General features: G+C 32.5%; 2 protein-coding genes across 2 annotated transcripts in view; both read right to left on the bottom strand.

Moving 5' to 3' along the window:
* LOC126887455 (phenoloxidase 1-like) overlaps window positions 1–15,000 on the bottom strand; it is a 40,594-nt gene extending 25,594 nt beyond the window's left edge. Inside the window, exons 1-5 of the mRNA XM_050654996.1 lie at window positions 14,874–15,000; window positions 14,340–14,467; window positions 6,909–7,104; window positions 2,618–2,841; window positions 1,137–1,339 (exon numbers count right to left, since the gene is read on the bottom strand). Coding sequence (XP_050510953.1) covers window positions 1,137–1,339; window positions 2,618–2,841; window positions 6,909–7,104; window positions 14,340–14,450 — 734 coding nt within the window. The 5' untranslated portion in view covers window positions 14,451–14,467; window positions 14,874–15,000. The remainder of the gene's footprint in view (window positions 1–1,136; window positions 1,340–2,617; window positions 2,842–6,908; window positions 7,105–14,339; window positions 14,468–14,873) is intronic.
* A 10,602-nt stretch (window positions 15,001–25,602) lies between these two features.
* The window catches only part of LOC126887444 (phenoloxidase 1-like), a 43,639-nt gene continuing 42,673 nt past the window's right edge, over window positions 25,603–26,568 (bottom strand). The window contains exon 11 of the mRNA XM_050654982.1: window positions 25,603–25,900. Coding sequence (XP_050510939.1) covers window positions 25,685–25,900 — 216 coding nt within the window. The 3' untranslated portion in view covers window positions 25,603–25,684. The remainder of the gene's footprint in view (window positions 25,901–26,568) is intronic.

Raw genomic sequence — 26,568 nt, 5'->3', positions numbered from 1 at the left:
TTAGCAAACTTTTTTCTTCCTGCTGCTGTGCCTAATGATGAATTATTGCTTATTTTATCTGATGCCGCACCATATATGGTGAATGCAGGACAAAATTTAAAAATATTTTATTCAAACTTAATACATGTCACTTGTTTAGCGCATGGAAACAGAAAAATTTTCACTAGTTAACAGTTTAATAGTGAGCGTCAAAAACGTATTCCTGAAATCATCCTGAAAATATGCATATTTTCTAGATAACTATGCATATTTTGCATAAAATACTGTATATTTTTGCATAAAATACTGCATATTTCATACTTTTTTATTTGCATATTTGCCGTCTACTAATGATGTAGTGTTAGTAGGAAATAGTGAAAGCGACTTAGAACAAAATCTGGAACAGTAGAGACAAGCTTGAGAAAAAGGGTGTAAAACTTAGTGGAATAAAAACAGAGTATTTGAAATTTTCATTTACAGATGGGAGTTAGTACAAATAAAATGATATCTTTGGATGATGAAATGATTGTGAGAAATAATAGTTTTAAGTGCTTGGTATCGGTATTGCGGATTAATGGGGAAATAGATGGAGATGCATGCAGTAGAATTAGGGCTGGATGGATGAAGTGGGAGGAAGCGAGGGGTGTGTTGTGTGATAGAAAAAATTCAATGAAGCTGAAGGGGAAATTCTATTAAACAGCCATAAGATCGGCTATGGTGTATGGAACTGAATGTTGGGCAATTAAAAAAAGAAAAGAACAATGAATGCATGTGGCGGAAATGAGAATGCTTAGCTTAGATGGATTGACCAAAAAGGATAAAATTAAAAATGAGGAGGGGTTGGTTAAGATTTTTTGATCATGTTCAACGTCGAGACGTTAATCAGCCAATACGAAGAATTGCTGAACTGCGGGTTCCTGGAAGGAGTAAGAGAGGAAAACCAAAGAAGACCTGGGAGAAGATGCTTAGGCAAGACATGTCGGTAAAGGGGATTGATGTTGATATGACATAAGATAGAAACTTATGGAAAAATGCAATTAGGGAAGCCGACCCCGCATAGGGATAAAGGAAAGGAAAATGATGATGACAAAATTAAATAAAACTAATTTTCGAAAATAGTAAAAATAAAGTTAAAAATATTTAATGCGATTTCTTACCTTGCCATTAATTGCTGATGCATGTAATAGAACAATTCTCCTCTTCTGTCCTTATTAACCACTTGCATTGCGCCGTCAAAAGGATATACCAAATGCCAATGCCAATGATGTAGATTAACTCCCAAATCTTCTCTAAAATAGGCCAAGCGATGTTCTGGCTCCAAGTCAGTAGCAGTAAAGTCCTTGACAATTTCAATTGGTCTCTAAAAATATCGAAATAAAATATTAGATAATAAGTACACTAAATAATATTTTAAACACAAACTCAATATAATTAGATTTGTTCTAGCATCAGTTTCAAACGATTTGAAACCATCAGCGAATAGTGGACCAGCGCGAGTAGAGGGGATAGCACTGGTGACTGTATTATGTTCTCTCACTTACCAACTGTTTGCTGACGGTTTCTGACTAGTTTGACTGTTTGCTAGAACAAACCTAATATTATTTGGATATTACGTACTCACAGACAAAAATATTGCATATGCATGTGGAATGAAATTTTTTGTGCTATTATCCATAGCCCCTCTGTATGATAAAAATGAGATTTCTTTTCCGAATGCGATGTTTTAGAGTATCGTATAAATGCTATAATCGGATTTAAATCTGATTTTTATGCTGGCCAGTATAATTTTTAAATTGAGTCTCATCAAGGTAAGTCTTCACTATGCTAGCGCCATGAGACGTGCATTAACATCAATATGTCATAACCAATATGGCTTTCAAATGGCAAAACATGTTCTTTTTAAATGTTTTTAATGTACAAGACAGTTGGAATTCGCCTAATCACCTCCACGTGTTCGGTATGTTCTTTCAAAGCAATACCACCACCAAAACTAACGCTCTGTATGAGGTTACAACTGACATACTATTCGCCAACTCTTCTGTAGAAGAAGTTTTGTAAATCTTGCTTCTATATGATGTAATCTATGCCAGATGTAACCTCGTACAGAGTGTTAATTTTGGTGGTGGCGGCACAGTGTTATGGAGTGGTATTTCTTGGAAAGGAGATACCGAACTTGTGGAGGTGATTGGTTGAACGACAGCTGATATGTACATTAAAAACATTTTAGAAGATTATATTTTGCCATTTGCCAGACATATTGGATAACAAATTCGTGTTAATACACCATGACGCAAGTCTTCATCTCGGTAGAATAGTGAATACTCACCTTGATGAGATTCAATCTAAAAATTATATTGGCCACCATATAGCCCATATCAAATTTAAATCCGATTATACCATTTATATGATACAGTCGAACTCGCTTATTTGAATAGCCTTCGTGCCGATCAAAAATATCGTTATAACCGGGATATTCTAATAACCGAGCATTGGTGGCTAGCCGAAATAAGTGTACCGAATATGTAATATATATAGAATATAATATATATAGGATATAGAAATGTGCCTAGGATGTAATAGCTAGTACTAGTACAAATATAAAAAGTTTTTATATATTTAATATGTATTTACAACTTACTCTGGCTCCGACAGGCACAATGGTCGCTTCCTCTCTGGCTTGGCCAAAAAGTCTGCTATCAACGAATTTGTCTGGAAATGTTCTAATAAATGACGGCAAATCTATATCCTTGGTATCAGCTCTATGATACAGCGCTACTGAGAGACAGTAGTTGAAGAGGTAAGGATTTACTTTGTCTCGAGTATATACAGCAACAGAAAGCAGATCGTCAACATTACGCATTCCTGAAACATATGGTAGTTAAATGTTTAATATTATACTATTAGGTTAGATAAAACAGTATTTACACAAAACTAATATTAACAACCAAAGTGATAACAAACAAACTGAATGAAATTATAACATTAGCAGAGAAAGAACAAGATTTTAGGTTTGGATCATGCATCAACACTATATTTATAATGTTCAAGAGGAATTATTAGAATAAAACAAACCGGCATATTTATATTTCGTGGACCTTAAGAAGGTGTTTGACAGGCTTAAATTAAAGGACATTATCCATTTATTTTACGCAAGAGATACCTCTACGATAATTATATAAAACTAAAGTAGAAGATGAACTAACTGATACTAATGGGATACCTAAGGCAGGGGAATTCCTTAACTCCTCTATTGTTCAATCTGATCATGGATGAAATAATAAAAAAAGAATGTGTGTGTATTTTGTACGCACGTAAGAAGTTATACTTCTATTATATGATTGCTTAAAAATAAATATACTTTAAACAGTTTAATTTTTTTAAAACACCAAACTAATTTTATTCTTACCGCTTTCAAAAAAAAAATAGGATTGCTCCGGATTCGAACTCAAGACCTCTCGATCTCTAGCCGAATGCTTTACCAAATAGGCTACGAGGACTGTGTCTGTATCGGTTCGGACGTACCTAATGACAATTCACGGTAACAAACAGACAAGGTGAAGTATAATAAATATACAATAAAATGTTTTAATAATACTCATCTTACTCCTGAGGAAGACAAATCCAAAGACACAAAAATTATAATAAATATATTTACTAAAAACACTAATTAGTCGAGGCATTGAAGCACAAAAAAAGGCCTTACTGTCGATTTTTGGCGCAGTAAGACGGATTTTAATGCAGTTTGGTGCGTTGGATTCGTGAGAATGTCAGGAAATTTTGTGAACTATTGTAATGAACAAGAAATCTGAAATTGAATTTGTGCATAAGAAAAATGCATTTCAAAAGTGCATTTTGAAATAGGCAATTATTATAAATTTGCAACTCGATAAATAGTTGGGCAACATCCCGATTGATTATTTTAATTATTTTTAATCATTTTTTAAGTCCATATAATAGTCTAAGATGTCAATAACCATTAATAAAAAACAAAAAAATTTTCCTTATGGGGAATCGAACCAAGTACTAACACGTCCGCAACTAGACACACATACCGCTAGCCTACGCAGACACTTGCTAGACACGGGCGATATTATGTATAAAAAAATAGGTAAGTAAAAATTGTAAAGGAAATTACAACATACTTAAATGTATTATAAAATTAATATATTCCTAAAGTTTACAAGAAACATTCGTAAATAGGTACATTTATACAAAACATTCGTAAACACAAAAGCATGTAGGTACCTGCACATAATAATTGCCTATTTCAAAATGCACTTTAGAAATGCATTTTTCTTATGCACAAATGCAATCTCACGAATCCAACGCACCAATCCACATTAAAATCCGTCTTACTGCAAAAAAATCGACACTTCAATCCTTCAATGCCTCGACTAAATATATTCTTTTCAGACCTTTTCTTGCACTGATATATTTATATGTATACATAACTTGAAAGATTTAGCAACTAAACGCCATACTGTCTGTGTGCGCATACGCGCAGATTTATGAAATTTTCCTCCCAATCGCGCCTAAAGAAGTATAACTTCAAAAAGTAAGAACTAAAAAAGATACCAAATGGTAGAAAACAACTTCAAATAATCTGCTATGTAGACGATACAATACTAATCTCATCTCTGAAAGTGAAAATAATGAAATAATTAACATATCATACAATGTATGATGCACCAATTTAATATAACCACCAGAAAATTTTACATTTTAAGTTCCCCATACAAAATAAAATATATGGTATTATATATCACTTTATCAATCAAAGATAGAGTAAAAATTTTAATTTTTAATTATAACGCGGGCACATAAATTTGATACACCCTGTATATTGATTTGTAACTATTTAGTAGAAGGTAGCTTTTACGCAGTGGGTCTAACCTTAATGAGTTTTCCCTAAAGACTTAAAGACATTTGTAAACAAAATGAAGTGAAAATACAATTTATTTCGGATTATAATTTAAAAAGATTGTTTGGTACGGGAAAAATAAGATCCACAGGTAGCTGTAATTATTAGTTTTTAAGAAAACAAAGGTAGAGAGACTTAGAATTTTAAGTCTGTTTTGTTTAAGCACAAGAATATTTGTATAATTTCCGGAAAGTGATTAGGATGAGTAGAAGTATTGTTTGAAAGAATGCCTGGGTTTTTTCGAATGAAAAAGAGGAATGTGGAAAGAAAAATGTTTCTGATTGGCTTTGCAATTTAGAATGGGGAAAGGGAAGTTTGAATGTTGAGACAGTTTGGAAAAGAAAGATCATTGTGTGGCCGGCATCCGAGATTGGCAGTCGAAAGTTTTCGCGTATAGTTCAGAAGCAAGTACTAGTGGTTGTTTGATAGTGGAGAGTAGCTGAAAAGTGGAACGAGAGACAAATCAAATTGAGAAGAAAAACCTCTTTGATTCTGTAAAGTCCAAGAGAGTAAGTTACAAGAACTATAGTTATTAAAATTATTTGTGACATCAAGTAAAAAAGATACTTGGGTCTCAGGAGATTATTATTGAAAGAAAGAGAGGAGAGAGTTTTGGAGTTTATTGAACGAGTACTGGTCAAAAGCGGTCTGGCTTGTGTTTTGGAGAAATAGTTGCTGGTATGCTGCTGGATTGATGCTGAGAACGGAGAGGGCTTTGATTGGTAGCCTAACATAATCAACAAGGAAGAGCTGTTTGGGTCATGAGGAGACATCATTGTGTATGAATCAAAAAGGTCAGTCAATAACTTATGTGATAGATGTTCTTTATAATCAGAAGTTAAAATATTTGCGTAAAAGCATATGAATTAAGATTCCAACATTTCAATAATTTAATAGGAAGTATAAATAGTTTTGCAAATACCTAAATTTCTTTGTTTAGCTTATTTTATAAATGGTATCAGGAACAAAGCGATAAATATTTGTTTAAATTAGATTAATTATATGGTAAAAGTTTCATTTGGACAATTATGCCCACAGGATTTAATTGATAGATTTTCAGAGCATTGCTTTTGATAATAAAGGTATTTGTATGTGCTTATTTATGTTTTTTCTATTTATTTCCTTTTCCTATTTTATCCCGATAAGGATCAACTAAGAGATACTGAAGCCACGAGAAAGGATAAGTATAACCTAAGATAATTTTAGTTAATTTTTATGACAAAAAGGCACCCTGAGATTTTTTATTAATTTTTTATGTATGATTTGCGTCAATTCAATAATAAATTAAATAAATACTCAATTAAAATAAAAGTAATAGAAAGCAGCTCACAACAATGAATATAACAGCAAATCCAGTAAGACGTAAATTAGAGCTAGAGGGTCAGATAATATAACAAGTGATGGAGTTTTAATATCTGGGCATTACACTTTCTAGCTACGGAAAGCTCAAAGCAGAAATGGAAGATCAAATCTGAAAAAAAAATGAAAGGCAGAATTTACAAAACTGTCACCAGATTAATAATGACGTACACGACAAAAACACGACCTGACACAGAGAGGACAAAAAGAAAGATAGAAATAGCAGACATGAAAATCCTTCGAAAAGTCGATGGTAAAATACTATGGATCAGAGCTAGAAGTATAGATATACGACGAATATGTAAGATGGAAAACAGTAACTGGGTAGGAAACAGAGGAGTAGAATGGCACGACTACATAAGCTAAACGATAACAAATAGAGTAGTAACGACGGCAAGAGACGGTTTCCCAATAAGAAGATTATCAGTGGGAAGACCACGAAAACGATGGAACGACAACTTACTGGAGGCACATTGAAAAAACAGACAGTTATGTCTACAAAAAAAAACGAAGAAGTATATATATTTTTTAACACATTTTTATCGCATTTTAAAGAATCTGATCTGATAAACGAATATGTCTCGACGAGCTTTCCTATTGAGAAAAATATCTTTATTTATTATTCTAATATTAGTGTTAATATTCTTACCTAAGTAGATATTAATCAACTGGCCGGCAATTTTTCTATGTTTAGGAATCCACAATGAGAAATTTTCATTTCTCTTTAGGTCCAAAATTTCTCCCAATGGTGGAATTGAGATGGTATTGACGGGAACCTTGCCACCAGTAGCTTCGTCTCCAAATCGAGAAGAAATTTGACCTCCTATATATTTGTATTTTTCAGGCTAAATAAATATAAAAATTAGTTTTTGCTTAACATTAATTTGTTAATATACAGAGTGGGCAAAAGAAAACAGTCCACCTCGATATTTGGCAGTATTTATTAGATTTTAAGGAAATGACGAATCAGGTCGATTTTTGATCTAAGGGGACACATTTTTACGGTACATACATCTGTCATTTGTGAACACCCTCCCTTCCATTTCCCCCATCCCTTATTTTTAAATAGGGAATAGAGGTCGTGTGCTACCTCATTTGAAAGGTTATTCAATTCTCTATTCAGTAATGTTAATATTGGCATAATTATTTATACAGGGTGTCCAAGAAAAATTGTTTTGAATTAAATTAATTGACCCAAAAGAAGAATGTATGCGACAAATAAATATTGTTTTTTGCTTAAATTCAATATTCAACCTACCAAGAGGCAGATGGGTGGCAGCTTGAACATTGAAATTAAGCGAAAAGCAATGTTTATTTATCAAAAACCATTTTTTTCTGTTTTGTGACAGCAGTATTGACATATCGTCCTATTAGAGGTAAAACTCACTAACTACACTTTTCAGAAAGTGGAGAAAAATCGATTTAAAGGTACAAATTGTTTTTTAAATTCACCTGACTTGAATATTGGAATTTTTTTAATGCAACTTTAAAGAATAAATTAAAACAGATATTTTAAGCCATATTTTGTCACAGGAACTATAATAAAATCAATATTAGATCAATTTTTGTGCTTAATGAGTTTTTCCATGAACACAATGATTATTGGATATTGATATCCTATTAGAGGTAAAACTCACTAACTACAATTTGTACTTGATGAGTTTTTCCTTGAACACAATTATTGGATATTGAGAAGTTAATGAATTTTCTCCATAAAATTTCGCTGACTTACAAGAAACGAACTATTAAAAATAACGGTCTATTATTTAAAAAAATAAACAATAAGTTTCGTTCTTCGAAAATAAATGCAATTCTTTCGGCATTTATGACAGCCACAAAGGTCGCCTGCTTAATTGCAAAATAGATTATTTACCCTTAATGTAAGCTATCACGGTTACAAAGAAATTTATTCTCATTTTTCTTTAATCAATCGCCGAACAGATAATGCACACAAGTATAATGTACAGTTTGTACAGTTTCAAAAATACAATGTAACACACAAGTCGCCTGCTTAATCGTAAAATAGATTATGTTATCTAATGCATTGCTTGAAAGTACCGATTCGGCATTCCAGATTGTAAGGAAAAATTCACTAAGTGCAATAATAAGTTTTAATGAGTTTTACCCTGAAACCGAAATTCACAATATTGCACTCCATATTGGAAGTAAAAATTCACTAAGTGCAATAATACGTTTTAATGAGTTTTGCCCTGACACCAAAATTCACAATCATGCACTTAGTGAATTATACCATAAATTATCTCAGCAATTAGAAGGATTAGAGCCCCAGGTGACTTCTCCAGAGCAGGGCAGTACCGTATTAAGTTCAAATTGATGAAAATGTCAAAATCTCAAAAAAGTGCATAGTGAGTTTTACCTCTAATAGGACGATATGCAATAATGACATATGCGGCGAAAACACGAGCTGATACAGAGAGATCAAAAAGAATGCTAGAAACAGCAGGGATGAAAACCCTTTGAAAAATCTATGGGTAGACAGACCTAGAAATGCAGATATACAACAGAAATGCAAGATTAACAACATTAATAACTGGGTAAGAAACAGAACAGTAGAATGTAATGGCTACATAAGCCGAATGAGAACAAATAGAGTAGTAAGGACGGCAAGAGATGGTTGCCCAATAGGAAGACGATCAGTTTTAAGACTACCAAAACGATGGAGAAACACTTAACTTAACGGAACTAACTGGAGAAAATTACTGGTGGAACACTTAAATACATAAAGCAGACCGAGTCATATCTACATAAAAAGAAGAAGAGTAAAAAGTAAATAGAAGTAAGCAGGAGATATTGCGAGATTTAAAGATGAGAGGTGATTCTTAAGAATAATATATTGTAGACCCAGAGCAAATAAAAGAAGCACAGGTAGACCACTAAAACGTTGGAGCGATTACACAAAAAGAGTAGAAGTAAACTGGATTAAAACAGCTTAAGAAAAAACCAGTGAAGTACATTAGTAAACTCAACATCAATCTGGAAAATGATCATTTTATATACAGTGAATACTATATACTATTCACTGTATACAAAATTTGTGAATACTGTATACTTTACTAGAAGGAAAAATTAAAATAAGCAGAAACGAAGTTGATAAGACTCAGGAACCTACAAAAAACTACAGCGGAAGAATTAGGACATACAAACTAAGGAATATCGAAACCAGGAATGAGTATGTAAAACAAACAGAAAAAGAGTTCGAACAGATTGATAAAAGTGAACATATAAACAATGTGGAAGTTAAATGGACTAGATTTAAAGAAATACTCTTGACAACGGCAGCAAACGTTTGTGGATTTACAAGAAGAAACAACAAGAAAAAACAGACGAGTTGGTGGAATGCAGATATTAAAAAAGAAGTGAAAGAGAAGAAACGTTTATGGAAAATGTATCTACAAAACAGAAATCAGTTGGTCTACGATAAATATAAAGACCAATGAAACAAAGTTAAAACAATGGTTAAACAAGAAAAACAAAATGAATGGGAAGATTTTGGGAAAAGTATGGAAGAAAATAGAACCCATAATAATAAATTATTTTACCGAGTCCTAAAAAATATGAGAAACGAACCACACATAAAGCTTCAGCTGGTTAAAGATCGGAATGGGAATATAATAACTGAAGAAGACCACATTATAGAAAGATGGAAAGAATATTTTATGGAACTTTTAAGCAAAGACAAGACAATAGCAGACAGCAAAACAGTAACGTTAAACAATACAACCACAGAAGGACAAGATGTAATTGGGGACAATAAAATACAAATGAATGAAGTGGAAGATGCCTTAACCCAACTAAAAATAGGTAAAGCTGCAGGTATAGATGGATTAGATGCTGAGTTGTTGAAATATCTGGGAGACTTAGGGCAAAAAGGAACTTTATGAACTGTTAAAACTAACATGGAAAACTAAAAAAATACCGAGTGACTGGAACACGGCTATAATATTGCCTATACACAAAAAAGGAGAATCGAGAAAATGTGGAAATTACAGAGGCATATCGTTGCTCTGTTCAACATTAAAAGTCTATGAAATTATCCTAGAACGGAAGCTCCGGAATTTAGTCGAGCCTAGATTAGCAGATATTCAAAGTGGGTTTAGGCCAGCATATAGCGTCCAGGACCATATTTATATTCACTCTACAGCAGATCTTCGAAAAAGCCATACTAAAAGATGAAACGGTATATTTGGATTCCTAGATATGAAAAAAGCTTTTAACATGGTAAGGAGGGAGGGAATATCGAAAAGCTTAATAAATAAGGAAGTGGATATGGAACTGATAACCACAAGCCAGAGTTTGTATTGCAATACCATAAATCAGGTAAGAACAGGCAATCTTATTTCCAGCAAATTTACAAGTAACAACGGAGTCAGACAAGGAGGGGTATTGAGCCCCCTATTGTTTATCTGTGTAATAGACGAAGTAATTAAAAAATGCTGGACAAAAACAAAAAATATACCATAGGATACAGAAATCTACAACAAATAAAAATCGAAGCCTGTGTATTTGCAGATGATATTGTTATTGTGGCAAGAACTGAAAGAGCTCTGGAGGAGAACATAAGAATCTGGGAAGCAGAATTAAAAAATTACAATCTAATAATTAATATGGAAAAAACAAAAGTAATGGCCATATCCAAGAAAGATGTAAACTTAAATATTGAAATCCAAGGCAAAAAAATAGAACAGGTAGATACATTTAAATAGCTTGGAATAATTTTAAATAAGAAGGGGACACAAGAAGACGAAATTGGAAATAGGATCAAAGCAGCCACAAGAACATATCATTCGCTGTATAAAAACTTCTTAAATAAAAAAGAAATAACTAGGAAAACCAAAATACCTACCACTACATATGGAGCAGAGAATTGGGTATTGAACGACAAACAAGAAAAGATATTGCAAGCAGCGGAAATGAGGTATTTAAGAAAAGTGGTGGGAGCTAGGAGAATCGATAAAAGACGTAGCGAAGATATTAGAAGAAAATTAAAAGTAAAATCGTTAAAGGAAAAAATTCATGAAAAGAAATTAAAATGGACTGGGCACTTATTTAGAATGAACGAAGGCAGACAGGTTAAAATGACATGGGAAGCGAGGCCGATAGGGAAAAACAGGAGAGGCCGAACAAGGAAAACGTGGAATACAAGTGTGATGGAAATATTGCAGAATAGAGGAAAATCGTGGCAGGAAGCCAAAGAATTAGCTAAGGACCGAAAAAAGTGGCGTAAGTTCGCAGAGAATAACGAGTAAAGAAGACACCTCGACACCTTACGGTATAAGAGGCTCATCGATTATGGGGGGGGATACTGTATACTATACGAAAATCACAATAAAGTGATCACAGTCACAGCACTACTAGTAGTCTGGGCTGATTATCGGAGAATAGGCCATTTTTGGGAAAAGTTATTTACCAGCAATTTTATTGCTGTAATCGAATTATAAGATCCTATATATTAATAATATAGGTATGCAAAGTCCGCAGATAGTGTGCTACTTTTTTTATAAACAAAATGGCGCCCGAAAATCGTGTTTTTTCAATTTTTGCTCTATAACTCCAAAGATTTTAACTTTAGACCAAAAACACCCAAATAAAAATTCACCGCAATTAAATTCTGCATAGAGACGTGTTTCTTCCGATTTACTTCGACGAAAACTTTCCCCGGAAAAAGCGGGTTTTTCCAACAAAATCTTTAATTTTCAACTAAACTTTTAGATAAGTAGTTTTTAATAAATAATTAAATAACTTGGTAACATAAAAGCACTTTCCATGTATATTATAATTCCAGAAGGCGATCGAAATGTAATGAACAGTTTAGCAACAATTAAAATGTTAATTAAAAATTTACGGTCGCTATAATAACGACAATAATTATGATGTATAAGAATAACTATGATTTTTTCATAAAAAGATACTATACCTATCTAATTTACTTTACAGAATTGAAATTGGATTATTTAAGCGGCCTCAGGAATATTTTAAAATTATAAACAATTTTTTGGCTTATAAACAAATAGAATATCTCGGGAAATATTAAACTAAATTAAACTGTGAAAACGGTATTCGAAATTCAGCTGCAGGACGCTTCTTCCAAAAGAAAAAACGTTTAATTATGACAAGTGGTTCCTGAGATACAATCGGTCAAAGTTGACCGAAATTTACGGCAAAGATATAAACAAAAGGATCATAATTTTCAAACCATCACCTTTTTATTTTTGTCCTCTTTCTCCACACCAATATTCATATCTTTAAAATCCTCATAACATATATTATTATAATAAAAACTATCGATAATACGTGTGAAAATTGTCAAAAATAGCAAAATTCCAATCAAAAATTAGGTTGGAGAAAATGTATCCCTCAAAGTTCAAAATCGGTATAAGTTAAAAAAAATGCATTTTCTCGGCTTCCCATGGAGCAATTTCCTTCATTCTTTTTTTGTTCCCAAGTAACTCGAGTAGAGCCATCGAACTAACGCATTATTAAATGTCAAACTTGGTTTTGTTTTGTTATAATAAATAAATTTATTTATTATAACACAATATTTTAATTTGTTTAAATAAAAATTGTTTAAATAATTATACAGCTTTCAAATGAGAATATTTATGTTTTTAACTTTAAAAGGTACACTTGTAGTAAGTTTATCTAAAAAAAAGCCTACAACTGGAAAAAATATTTAATTTTCTGTTCTTATAAATAAATTAATCTATTATAACAAAACAAAAGCAAGTTTGACATTTAATAATGCGTTAGTTCGATGGCCCTACTCGAGTTATTAGGGAACAAAAAAAGAATGAAGGAAATTGCTCTATGGGAAGCCGAGAAAATGCATTTTGTTAACGTATACCGATTTTCAACTTTGAGGGTTACATTTTCTCCAACCTAATTTTTGATTGGAATTTTGCTATTTTTGGCAATTTTCACATGTATTATCGATAGTTTTTATTATAATAATAGATGTTATGAGGATTTTAAAGATATGAAAATTGGTGTGGAGAAAGAGGATAAAATAAAAAGGTGATGGTTTGAAAATTATTATCCTATTGTTTATATCTTTGCCGTAAATTCCGGTCAACTTTGACCGGTTGTATCTCAGGAACCACTCGTAATAATTAAACGTTTTTCTCTTTAAAAGAAGCGTCCTGCCGCTGGTTTTCGAACACCGTTTTCATAATTTAATTTAGTTTAATATTTCCCGAGATATTCTATTTGTTTATAGACCAAAAAATTGTTTACAATTTTAAAATATTCCTGAGGCCGCTTAAATAGTCCATTTTCAATTCTGTAAAGTAGATTAGATAGGTATGGTGTCTTTTTATGAAAAAATCATAGTTATTCTTATGCATCACAATTATTGTCGTTATTATAGCGACCGTAAATTTTTAATTAACATTTTAATTGTTGCTAAACTGTTCATTAAATTTCCATCGCCTTCTGGAATTATAATATATACGGAAAGGGCTTTTACGTTACCAACTTATTTAATTATTGATTAACAACTACTTATCTAAAAGTTTAGTTGAAAATTAAAGATTTTGTTGGAAAAACCCGCTTTTCCTGGGAAAGTTTTCGTCGAAGTAAATCGGAAAAAACACGTCTCTATGAAGAATTTAATTGCGGTAAATTTTTATTTGGTTGTTTTTGGTCTAAAGTTAAAATCTTTGGAGTTATAGAATTGAAAAAAACACGATTTTCGGGCGCCATTCTGTTTATAAAAAAAGTAGCACACTATCTGCGGACTTTGCATATCTATATTATTAATACATACAATAATAAGATTCGATTCCAGCAATAAAATTGCTGGTAAATAACTTTTCCTTGTATTTTGCTAATTAGCCCAGAGTATAGTAATAAAACGTTGGTTACATACTTGATTGTTACAAGGAGCACTCCCGAGTCATAATTTACAAGGTATAAACTTTGTAAGTCATGATTTGGAAGTGCTCCCTGTAACATTCAACATGTCTTGGTTTCTTTAGTTCTAGTGCATCTATATTGTGATTTTAGTATAGCGTATACTAGTTATGGTAATAATGACATGGAATCGTTTATGTTGTATACTTACCAAATACTCAAGTGGAACGTCAAATGAGATGTTATTGGGTCCTTTGGGCATAATGCACAACTCTCTTGGTCTATCGAAAAGGGCCAGTATATGATTATTAGTGTCAGACATCTTGACAAAAGTTTAATCTGTAACAATATGAAAAATTAAATAAACTGCACGTTAAACTAAATTCATTACGCTTTGTTTAAACATGTTTAACCTAAAACAACGCTTATTTTGTCCTCATTAGACTCCTTATTTTCTAACAATAAACATTTGTAAATAAACAATAACAATAAACAGTTGTAACATTTACAATATGCAAAACATAAAAAGTCAAAAATGACAAAAAGTTAAAAATATACCTAACAATGATCAAAAACTTGTAAAATTAAATAAAAATGTAAAATTAATAAATAAAGTACATATTTCCAATATGAACACATTGTTATTATATCAAAAAAATCGGAATTGTAAATAATTTATAAAAGAAAAAAGACAACTTAAAACAGTAAAATTATTTTAATTAGGTATTGAAGTTTAAGTTCTTACCTTTGAAGTAGAGATACCTAGATGAGACTGTTACCAGAGTGTAGACTACCCCACAACTGCAGCTTAGGGGAAACATTCTGTATTTATAGACAAAAATGCATTTGAGGTGGTTACCTAATCAGAGATATATTATCACATCGGTTTAAAAAAAACAATGCATTTAGGTGCACTGTTATTAGTCGAGGCTCTATCGTCGGCCCCGTTAGGTAAATTATTCCGATTCGTTTTTTTTTGCAAAAACTTACTCAAAAAGAGGCCCTTATAACAAATCCACAGGGTGCCAGGAGGTGCCGTGGTCGGAAAATTCATTAAACATTTTTTTTATTACAAAAATCAATTTTTTCACTTCGTACAAATCTTTTTTTAATTTTTTGGGTCAATATGAGTTAAAAAGGTCTCTCATGATTTTTCTTTAAAATTGATTGTTGTCGAGTAATACGCGATTTAAAATTTGAAAACCGAAAATTGCCATAACTTAAAAGGCTTAATAACTTGGTTAAAGATTATAGAAAGAGAAGTGAGAAATGGGTAACATTGGGTAACAAATGGGACACGTAATGAGGGGACAGAGATATGAAATGCTAAGACTGAAAATACAGGGAAAGCTAAGAGGCGGAAGGAGTATAGGAAGAAGGAGAGTATCATGGTTGAAGAATTTAAGAGACTGGTTTAAAAATGTAGTCGTATAGAATAGTGATGTTGATTATAGGTACTTTCGAGTATTCATTACTCTTTCGAGAATCGTATTTCTCAGTAGGTAGGTATTTTGTATAGGTATTCCGATATAACAACGACCTTCACCGATCTGTTTAAGGGATAAAAAATTCGATAACACTCGTAAAATACCGGTTCCGTCCGTTACTCGCTGGGATACGATTGGTATTTTTTTATAGAAACTAATCAAGTGACTGGTTGTAGATACAATAGTCGTTACCCGCTTTGATAGGATTGGTACGAAGTAATCAGAGTAATCAAAGTAGATATAATAGTCGTTACTCGCTCTGATACGATTGGTACGAAGTAATCAGAGTAATCAAAGTAGATATAAGAGTCCAGGGGTGGCCAAACTGTGGCTCGCGAGCCACATGTGGCTCTTTGAAGGATTATTTGTGGCTTTCAATAAACGTACCTGACTTACTATTAATATTTGTGTTGCAAAATGTCTTAAGTTACTGACAATAAATATAAAAGACTAAGTATAATATTAGGACTTGGACACGGAGACGCTTTATCACTGTTGCTATTCAATTAGGCCTTAGAATATGTAATAGGTAAAATATCATCTGAACTGACAGGTGGATTTTCGAATCGAGGATAATAAGCCAACTATTGTTGGCCTTTGCTGATGATATAGGTGCAGTCGCTCATTCTACAAGAGACTTAAGAGAGGTGTTTTTACAACTCGAAGAAGAAACAGGTAGTCTAGGCTTTCGAATAAATGAAGAGAAGACGAAATACACGCTAGTATCCAAAAATCCAAGACCAAGAGTAAGGCAGAACATAACTATTATTGACCACAACTTCGAAGTAGTAAAGGAGTTTAAATATCTAGGGCGGTAATCACAGATGACAACGACATATAAAAAGAGGATAGCTGCGTGGAATAGAGAATTATACTCCCCATCATCATTTATTAAGGCCTAAGCTGCTAAAAAGACAATCTAAATTAAGACTGTACGGCCAAATATTTGAAAGCAAAATTCTCAGAATGATATTGGGCCCTCAAAGAGATGAATTATTTGACAGGAGAGTGTAGAAGGCGCCGCAAAGCTGAATTGGTGACTGTGTATAGTACTGAAAACATCGACAGACATATAAAAGCTAAGGTAAGATTGGCAGGTCATGTGGTAGATTAGAGGAAGACAGAGTGTTAAAGACGGTGATTTTTGGAGAGGCGATAGAAGATCATTAGGCCGTCCCAGAAAAAGATGGAAGGATGATGAAGAATCGAAGTATCCTGAATTAGTAATGGTTGCTTGTAGAATTATTTGCATATTTGAAACAACGATGTAAACTATTTTATTTCACTTTTTAAATAATTGGTTAATTGCGGCTCACGAAAAATTTCAAATTTTGAAAAATGGCTCGGACTATCAAGGAGTTTGGCCACCCCTGAATAGTCGTTACTCGCTCTAATACAATTGGTACGAAGTAACGAAGTACTCAGAGTAATCAAAGTAGATACAATAGTCGTTACTCGCTCTGATACGATTGGTACGAAGTAATCAGAGTAATCAGAGTAATCAAATTAGATACAATAGTCGTTACTCGCTCTGATACGATTGGCACGAAGTAATCAGAGTAATCGAAGTAATCAAAGTAACGATTTGCCTCTCTGTATAGTAATCGTTACTTTCGGTATTCGTAAGTAACGAGTACTTTGTAACGAATAGTTACTTTTTCAACATCACTACTATAGATCTCTTCAGAGCAGCGGTAGATAGAGTAAAGATAGTGATGATGATATCCAACCTCCGATTAATAGACGGCACTTAAAGAAGAAGAAAGATTATAGGCCTGGATCCCGCGTACCAAAAAAGTTGATTAATAGCAAGCTGAAAATTTGTTAATAGCTTAACGGTGTCTAGTCGGACAAATTTTAATTGTGGAACAGTAATATTTGGAACATCAGATTACGAAAACACCCCATGTATTTTGTCGGACAATACTTCCAATTCATTTGTTACCGTTTCATTAAACTCTCATGCAAAAATCAGATTGCTATTTATCACCAATATAATTCCTGTCATTTGACATAATGTTCATCGTGTTCCACTCATTAAACTGCCCAGTTGGTGATAAACACCAGTCTGATTTTTGCATGAGAGTTTATTTTAATAGTAACAAATCAATTGGAAGTTCTGTCCGACAAAATACATGGAACGTTTTCGTAGTCTGACGTTACAAATTTTTGACCTTTTCCACAATTAAAACTTCCCCTGTTCCAGTGTTCCCATACATCAAAGTTTGTACGACTAGACACCGTTAATGCGGGAGGTCTATTATTTTTATGAAAGTCAGAAAGTGACTAAAACTTACTCTTTTTGTTCATAATGACCCAAATAATTTAGAAGTGAAAAAATTGATTTTTTGAATTTGTTTAAAAAAAACTGTTTAAACAATTTTCAGACCGCTGCACTTCTCGGCAGCCTGTGGATTTGTTATAACGACCTTATTTTAAGTAAGTTTGTGCAAATAAAAAAGGAATCGGAATAATTTACCTAACGGGGTCGACGATACAGACTGGTCTATATTGTTTACTAGATGCACTAGACAAATAATAGATTCTACCGCTTTTTGTTTATCTGTGTGTTGAAAAATTCACAAGATTACAAATACAATGTATATACAATGTATTATACTGATTATAAGCCTAACTTGCTTGCCTACTTAAGAAAATAAAAAACCTTTTTAGCATGTGCCTTTTGGACAGTATGATGGATATATTGACTATATATCTATGATATATACGTTATATATTATATAATATATGGACCCGACAAACGGCACAATGATGAGGTGATTCTAATGTACAAAAAAGAAGATTCCCATGAATTAGAAAACTACAGACCTGTAAGCCTTCTTAGTCACCTATACAAACTCCTTACATGAATAGTAACGAATCGTCTTGAGAAAAAACTTGAGCAAGCGGGATTTCTTACCGGATTTGACAAATGGTAACCTCTACAGAGCATTAAAACGGCAATAGAAAAGACTATCGAATACAATCGACCACTCCTTCTGACTTGTGTAGATTTCTATAAAGCCTTTGACGCGGTAGAATTTGACAAAATCCTGGAAGCACTACAAGCATGCCGCATTGACTACTGATACAAAAGGTTAATTTACAATAAATACAAAAACGCAACATGTCGGTGAAACTTTACTGGTTCATGAATCAAAAAGCACGTCTAAGTCTAGACAATAAACTGCTGACCTACAAATGTGTACTGAAACCCATCTGGACGTATGGTATCTAAATCTGTTGAACTGCCAGTAAAACAAACCTACTCAAGATACAGCGCTTTCAACCAATAGTTCTAAGGCAACTGTGCCAAGCTCCTTGGTATATTTCCAACAATAATATACATACTCTAAGTCCAAACCGTCAAAGAAGAAATTATTTCTCTGTGCTCCAAGCACCACAATAGACTACAGGTTCACCCAAACATATTGGTCACCAATCTCCTGACACCTCTACCAAACAGAAGACTAAAAATAACAGACACTCTTGACCTCAACACTAGAAACTAATTAATTATTCCAATTACTATTTTATCAATCAAATTAATTTAATTAATTATTAATAATTGTATTAATTCAATTATTATTGTACTCTTTTAGGTATTCACCACTGGGTGAATATTGACTGTGTCACTTTCTAACACTCATATATATGTATTGTTTATTATTTTGTATAAAACAGATCGCAATAAAATGGATGTCAAAAAAAATGTCGGTAAAACTACATAAAAACACGGAGCATAGCCCAATCGGCAGAGGAGTGCGACAGGGCGATATTATTATCGATTAAACTGTTTACCGCAGTACAAGAATATGTTTGTAAAAAACTTAACTGGGAAGAGAGAAGCCTGAATATTGACGGTAGAAGATTAACAAATTTAAAATTCGCAAGCGACATATTTTTCTTCTCTGACAAGCTCAAGGAGATATCGTCGGTCTAATGAGCAAATTGCCTAAGTCCATTTTTTCCGAAAATTGTTTTTTGGTGTCATCTAGTAGTAGACGGTAAAAGCTACCGCCTGACAATTCCCACAAGCTCCATTATTTTTTAATTTCGCGCCAATTTTGCTAAACGAATTTTGCTGAAGTCCAAAAGTTCTTTCCCATTCAGACGAATACGTATTGCCTATGTCAGTGTTTCTGAAGTTGTTTTGATTGAAAACGTTAGAAAATGTAAGTAAATAAATATATTTTTCCGCAAATCGCCAGGAAATTTTGACATTCCTGTCAAAATTTCTTGAAGAAAAAGTCAGGACTTCCTTACTGTAAGGAAATGTCATTTCCTTACTGTAAGGAAATGATATTTCCGTACAGTTGTTAGTTGTTAGTTGATATTTACTTTCGAGAACACCAGCAATTAAATTTATAAGCGTCAAGTTTGACAATTCAACCTCAATACGTTTCCATAGTAACCCAAGTAATTTTATTAGGAATTTCAAAGCACCATTTATTTGGGAATAAAATTATCGCGTTTTTTTTAAATCAATCAATATCTGTCGAATTTTAAACGATTTGCGGAAAAATAGTATGTTTACCTCGTAGGAAAAGCCACATTCCTGGACTCTGTGTTGCTAAGTCTCGGCTTGCGCCTCGACTTAGCAATCTTCACAGTCGTCCAGGAATGTTAAGCTTTTCCTACCCGGTAAACAATGTACTATTGACTATTATTAATCATATGGATATAGTATATAAGTAGAAAGTTTGTTTAAATATTTTGTTTAACTCATTTTGGTCAATTATGTTAGTCAATCATGGAGTTAGTCAATTCTCTCTTTTTTACTTTTGTTCAAAAGTTTTTTGTCTCTCCTGTAAAATTTTCAATTTGTGACTTACGCAATTTGCTCATTAGCCCGACGATATATACAATTGTACAATTAAATGCTACATGAACTTCAGTTAGTGTGTGCCAGTGTGGATCTTAAAATAAACATCTCCAAAACGAAATTCATGACAAACCTCTAGTACCTAGCAGAAATATCAATATTGGAGACAACGAAGTAGAGCTGGTAGAAAAATACATATACCTTGGACACGAAATAAAGATCACAAGGGACAACCAAATATGCGAACTACGAAGAAGAATAAACCTGACATGGGCAGCCTATGGAAAACTCAAAGACAATTTGAAAAGCGCTATATACCAATTTCTTTAAAACGTGATAACCTATGGTGCCGAAACTTTGACATTGACAGCTACAACTTCTAAAACGCTGTAAGTAGCTTAGAGAAAAATGGAAGGCTGGGTATATCGCTTCGTGACCGAATTAGAAATAAAGGCGAAGAACAGGAGTTACCGATGTAATTTCACGAATTGCCACACTGAAATGGAACTAGGCCGGACACGTCGCTCGAATCAGTGATGAAAGGTAGACAAAGAGATGACTTGAGTGAAGGCCGAGATTAGACAAAAGAAGTAGAGGAAATCCCCCTACTCGTTGGACTGATGATTACAAGAAAATGTCAAGAAGTTGAATGCAGAGTGCTTAAAATAGAACACAATGAACAAAAATGAGGAAGGCATATGTCCAGCAGTGGAAGCAAAGTGCTGGGTGATGATGATACTGATTATAAAACTTAAAAATAAAGTTTAATTCTCTATGGGCCTGTATAAGGCTAACAAACATTAATATTATTAGATAGTGAATTCTTTCCCAGTGTTCTTAACCTCCATATTTTAATAATGAAATTCGCCAGGGACGAACGGAATTGTTCTGTATTTCTTTATTATCTGAACCATTGCTTTTTCTTCTTCTTCGTACCACTTGGTTGTCCTTAGTCAGTTCATCTTCAACTGTCACTTTCGCTTCTTTAGTATAGATGCTATGTAAGTGTTTGTTTAATAAAATTTCTGATTTAAGATGATTATGCTACACTCTGGCAAAAGCCTTTTCGAAATCAAAGAAACAATCATTTAATTATGATTCGTATCTGAGCATCTCTGTGAAGGAGCACTCACTGCAAACAATACATCTCGACTTTCCAGACTTTTTTAAAACCCATTTTTGTCTTTGTCTATTTCTTATGTATTCTACTGTGGATTACTAGACCAGGGTGCATCTGTAAAAATATTAGTACATTTGGACGTTGAGAGGTGAATTAAATTTTTTTGCAGAAGTTGTTTGAAAATAACTCAAATAATAATATCTGAGTTATCAGACATATATCAGTTATAAAACATATATGAGTTATATGTCATAATATGAATTAAAAATTCGATTTTTTTATTGGTTTTTTGATTATAACTTTAAAAGTATTCATATCCGAGAAAAGTTGTACTAACATAAAAGTTGCGTAATAGGCATGTTCACAAAAAATTAAAAAGTCATTTCAAACGTGTAAAACGATTAAGAAACACCCTAGGAATAATTGTCCAAAATTTCAACAAAATTGAAAAAGCCTTTCTATAAAAAATCTTTATTAGAAATCTAGCATTATTTTAAATTTCAAGAACGCTTCTCTATTGGCCTGACGTCACTAGTTGCATACCCCAAGCGCGCGCCATTCTCATAGTGTTACTGTTTATGTACCTGTTTGACGTTTCAGGTCATTTTATTTTGTTCTCTTCTTGTTTTATCAGGGTTAAAGTGGAGTTTTATAGTGAATTTGTTTAGTTTAAAGTGGGTAGACTGTTTGTAAGGACATATTTTGTGTTTTACAAAAATAAACAAATAAAATGGAAGAAGGTTTTCAGAAAGCCGATTCGTATAAACTACCGACTGTAGTGTAGATGTAACAATGGTGTATGATTTATTGGCATCTTGTAAAAAAATAAATCTGTCACAGCTTTACTGAGTGTATATTCCATATAATTTTCCATGTCTTCCTTAAGCTAAAAAAATAAATGCTTAATACTCCACAAAAAAAAATAGAGAAAGTTGTATGCATGCATTGTACGCATGCATATTGTATACATACATTGGCTGGTTATTACTTTACCTTGGTTAGGTGTATTAAAAATATTTTTATTCTTCTTCATGTGCCTTGTCCGTTGTGGACGTTGGCTATCATCATGGCAATTTTAATTTCATTTGAGGCGTTTCTGAATAACTCGATCGATTTTTGTCCAAATCATTGGCGTAAGTTTTTAAGTCATGAGTGTCTTTTCTTCCGGGTCCGCGTTTGCTCTCTATTTTACCTTGCGTTATCAGTTGGAGTATACGATATTTATCATGCCTCATGATATGACCGAAATATTTAAGATTTCGTTTCTTAATTGTAAAAGAGATTTCTTTTTGTTTTCCCATTCGACACAATACCTGAACGTTGGTGTGGGTCGCCCAGGATATTTTGAGGATACGTGGGTACACCCACATCTCGAATGCCTCTAGCTTTTTCATTAACGTTTCAATTATTGTCCAGGCCTCTGCGCCATATAGCAAGACCGGAAATAATAACATTTTAGTGGGAGAGATATTATGTCGCAATGGGTGAAAATATTTCTCATGCATGTTGTTAGTTGCTATGTCCTTTTCAACTCTAGATCTTATTTCGGTTGTTTCGTATTTCGAGTTGACAACTGTTCCAAGGTAAAAAATATTTTTGAACTTGGGTATCATACATTTTCATTTCAACCAATCTTTTCACTAAATTATTAATGATTTTAATATAATATAAAGTCATACCTACATCCACATGTAGTTATTTCAAGGTTTACTTTTACTGTATGTATTATTAGAATCCCGTTTTTAGGAATATCCCAGTTTAAGGAATACAAATTTGAGGTCCCGAAACTTTTTCATTTACTCTTTAAGGGGGTAGGTGCAAAATCTTGGTCAATGCTATTTAAATTCATTCATTATTTTCGAATCCTGAGACAACTAATAAGTATTTTTGAAAAATGTAAATGCAGAAAGAACAATTACATTATTACCAAGGGTCGAAAGTCTGTGGAAAACTTCTATAATGATTATTTAATTAAGTTAGTTATTTTAAGTTCTAGCTGCAACAAACCATTTCTTTTTCTGTTTTAAATTGGCTGGAACGGTAATAACAATCTTGTCAGAACTGTTTTTTTGATGTATTTACACACCCAGGAACAAAACACCACTTATTTGGCTTTATTTTTAATAATTAAATACGTAAAAAACTGCGCACATTCAAATACACTGAGTAAATAAGTATACAAAACTAGTCGTCGATCAAGACGTTACGACTGTTGACGTCACAGACCGTAGCCTCGCTGCAGGGTACCGTTTTTCTAGCCTCCAAGAAAATCAACATTATGAACTCATTTATCTTAAAAAATATACATTTTTAAACAGTTTTATGATTGTTACGTTTTTATATACCTTGTAATCTATTGAATTTAACTATATTTAAAAATTAGTGAACATCCCTATTAAATTTTGTACAATATACAATCCGTAAAAAATTTAAAAAATAGTCACCCTTGTTGCAAAATAGCAATAATTGCGAAAAACCCATAAAAAAACAAGTATTCGCATTTTATGTTTTTCATCCATTTATGCTACACTTAGGACCTTCATATTTCATCCAGAATAACTTTATGATACAGTAAAACAACACTGTAAATTTCATTAAGATCGGTTCAGTAGATTTTGCAAAATAAATTTTGCAATCCAGCTGTCGCTAAAAAAAAATCATTTTTTCAAAATGTTACAGGACTGAAAATAAAGCAGATAGCAAGTTGAATTTTTTTTACGTGTAGAAGTGTACTGTACCTTTTATTTGCATTTTCCAAAATTAAAATCGATTAACTAACACGACGTCAGGAATTTTTTTTAAATAAACAATAATTATTGGTGCTACGCGCAGGAGAGCGGATAGTTTGCTCTGATTGGGCATTCCAATGACTTTTGATAATGATTTACACATTTTAATTTTTATTACATCCTATATAAATAAATAAATTTGTTTATTGCAAAATAAAAACACACACTCTATCCTTTGAAATAACACTTTTTTTAGCAAAAACTTTCTTTGTTCATATATTTTAACTTAGAGAATAAAAGTTTATTATTTTTAAACATATGCAATTGTTTAAACAATATTTTATAAACAATAATAAAATTAGTTTGATTTTTGTGGAATTAAAATATTAAAATACAACAAAATATAGAGTAAGAAAATAATATATTAGATAAAGATTGGAAGAAATTTTGGTGGAAATCAACTTGTGTGAATCGAACACCGCTCTCCTGCGCGTAGCACCAAAAATTAAAGTTTATTTAAAAAATTTCCTGAGGCCGTGGTAATTAATCGATTTTAATATTGCAAATTGCAAATGAAAGGTACAGTACACTTCTATAAGCAAAAAAAATTCAACTTGCTATCTGCTTTATTTTCAGTAATGCAACATTTTAAAAAAATGATTTTTTTTTGCGAAAGTTGGATTGCAAAATTTATTTTGCAAAATCTATTAAACCGATCTTAATGAAATTAACAGTGTTGTTTTACTATATCAATAAGTTTTTCTGGGTAAAATATGAAGGTCCTATGTGTAGCATAAATGGTTGAAAAACGTAAAACGCGAATACTTGTTTTTTATGTTTTTTTCGAAATTATTGCTATTTTGCAACAAGGGTGACAATTTTTAAAAATTTTAACCAATCCTATATTGTAGGAAATTTAATTGCACATTTTTTTATGTCGGTAAACCTTTTCTCAGAAATGAATACATACTTTTAAAGCTATAATCAAAAAAACAAAGAAGAAAAATCGAATTTTTCCTTCATTTTTTGACATTTTGATTATTTAAACAATGTTCCGGGCCTTTTTGAGTGGGAGGATAACTCAAATGTTATTATTTGAGTTATTTTCAAGCAATTTGTGCAAAAAAATTTGCGTGACCTCTCAACGTCCAAATGTACTAATATTTTTACAGATGCGCCCTGGTCTAGAATGAGTTATCCTCAAAGTAGAAGTTAAATCCTTGATTTACTAATTAGTTTGTCAAAAAAGTTATAATAACTATACGCATATTGTAGAGGTGGCGAAGGAATATAATAAAGAATAAAAGAACAAATTATTGTTTCAACATTTATTTTAACATTTATTTATTCAGGTTCATATTCCGTCACATATTAGGTTAATCGTTTTAAAGCAAATTATGCTTGTCTTGGCTTGTACGTTTTGTTGGAGAATTTGATATGTACTGGTTGAACTCTCATGTTAGGTGTAAGGAAAGCTTCTAAAGTATCAGCATTTTGCCTTGGCTGTCTGTCAAATGGGTACCCCATGGAACGTTTATCAGGATATAGTTTATCCTTTATACCACAATAGCTGTCAGCATCATTGCAAACGCCTGTACTATCTTGATTAATCTGTAAATTAAAATTGGTAGGATCATTAAAATAAATTCAGGTGAATCAGATTCAAAATGCAACACCTAAAGTTATAACAAGCGAAGAAATGAATATCGAGGAGGAAGAGGTGGGTAAAGGAAGCATTAAGAAAATTAAAAAATAGAAAATTACTAGGAGAGGACAGAATATCGAACGAACTCCCAAAGTATGGTGGACCAAATATAACAAAAGAACTATTAATACTAATCCAAAAAATAATAGAACAAAACAGACTACGACAAGAATGGAGACAAATCGGATGCGGAGAAATTCAGAAGAATTAACTTATTAAACCCAACATTAAAATTAAGAACAAAGTGATAACAAACAAATTGAATATAATTATAGCATTAGCAGAAGAACAACAACGTTTTAAGTCGGGAAGCTATACTATGTATACGCACGCTATAATAAGTAAGTATAATGAGGCAAGTTCAATAGAAATCACTAGAACAAAACAAACTAACATATTTATGTTTCGTAGACTATAAGATAATGGACTAACCTGAGTATGGAACAGATATTTCACGTTGCAAAAGATAGGGATGCGTTTAAAGAAGTGATCGCCAACCTTTGTTAGAAGACGGCACAATAAGAAGAAGACTTTAAGAAGGCATTTGACAGGGTCAAATTAAAGGACGCTATCC

Source organism: Diabrotica virgifera, chromosome 6 (genome assembly GCF_917563875.1).
Source record: "Diabrotica virgifera virgifera chromosome 6, PGI_DIABVI_V3a".
Lineage (NCBI taxonomy): Eukaryota > Metazoa > Arthropoda > Insecta > Coleoptera > Chrysomelidae > Diabrotica > Diabrotica virgifera.
Note: the sequence above shows the minus strand (reverse complement) of the source record. Positions and strands in the feature narration are given on the sequence as shown.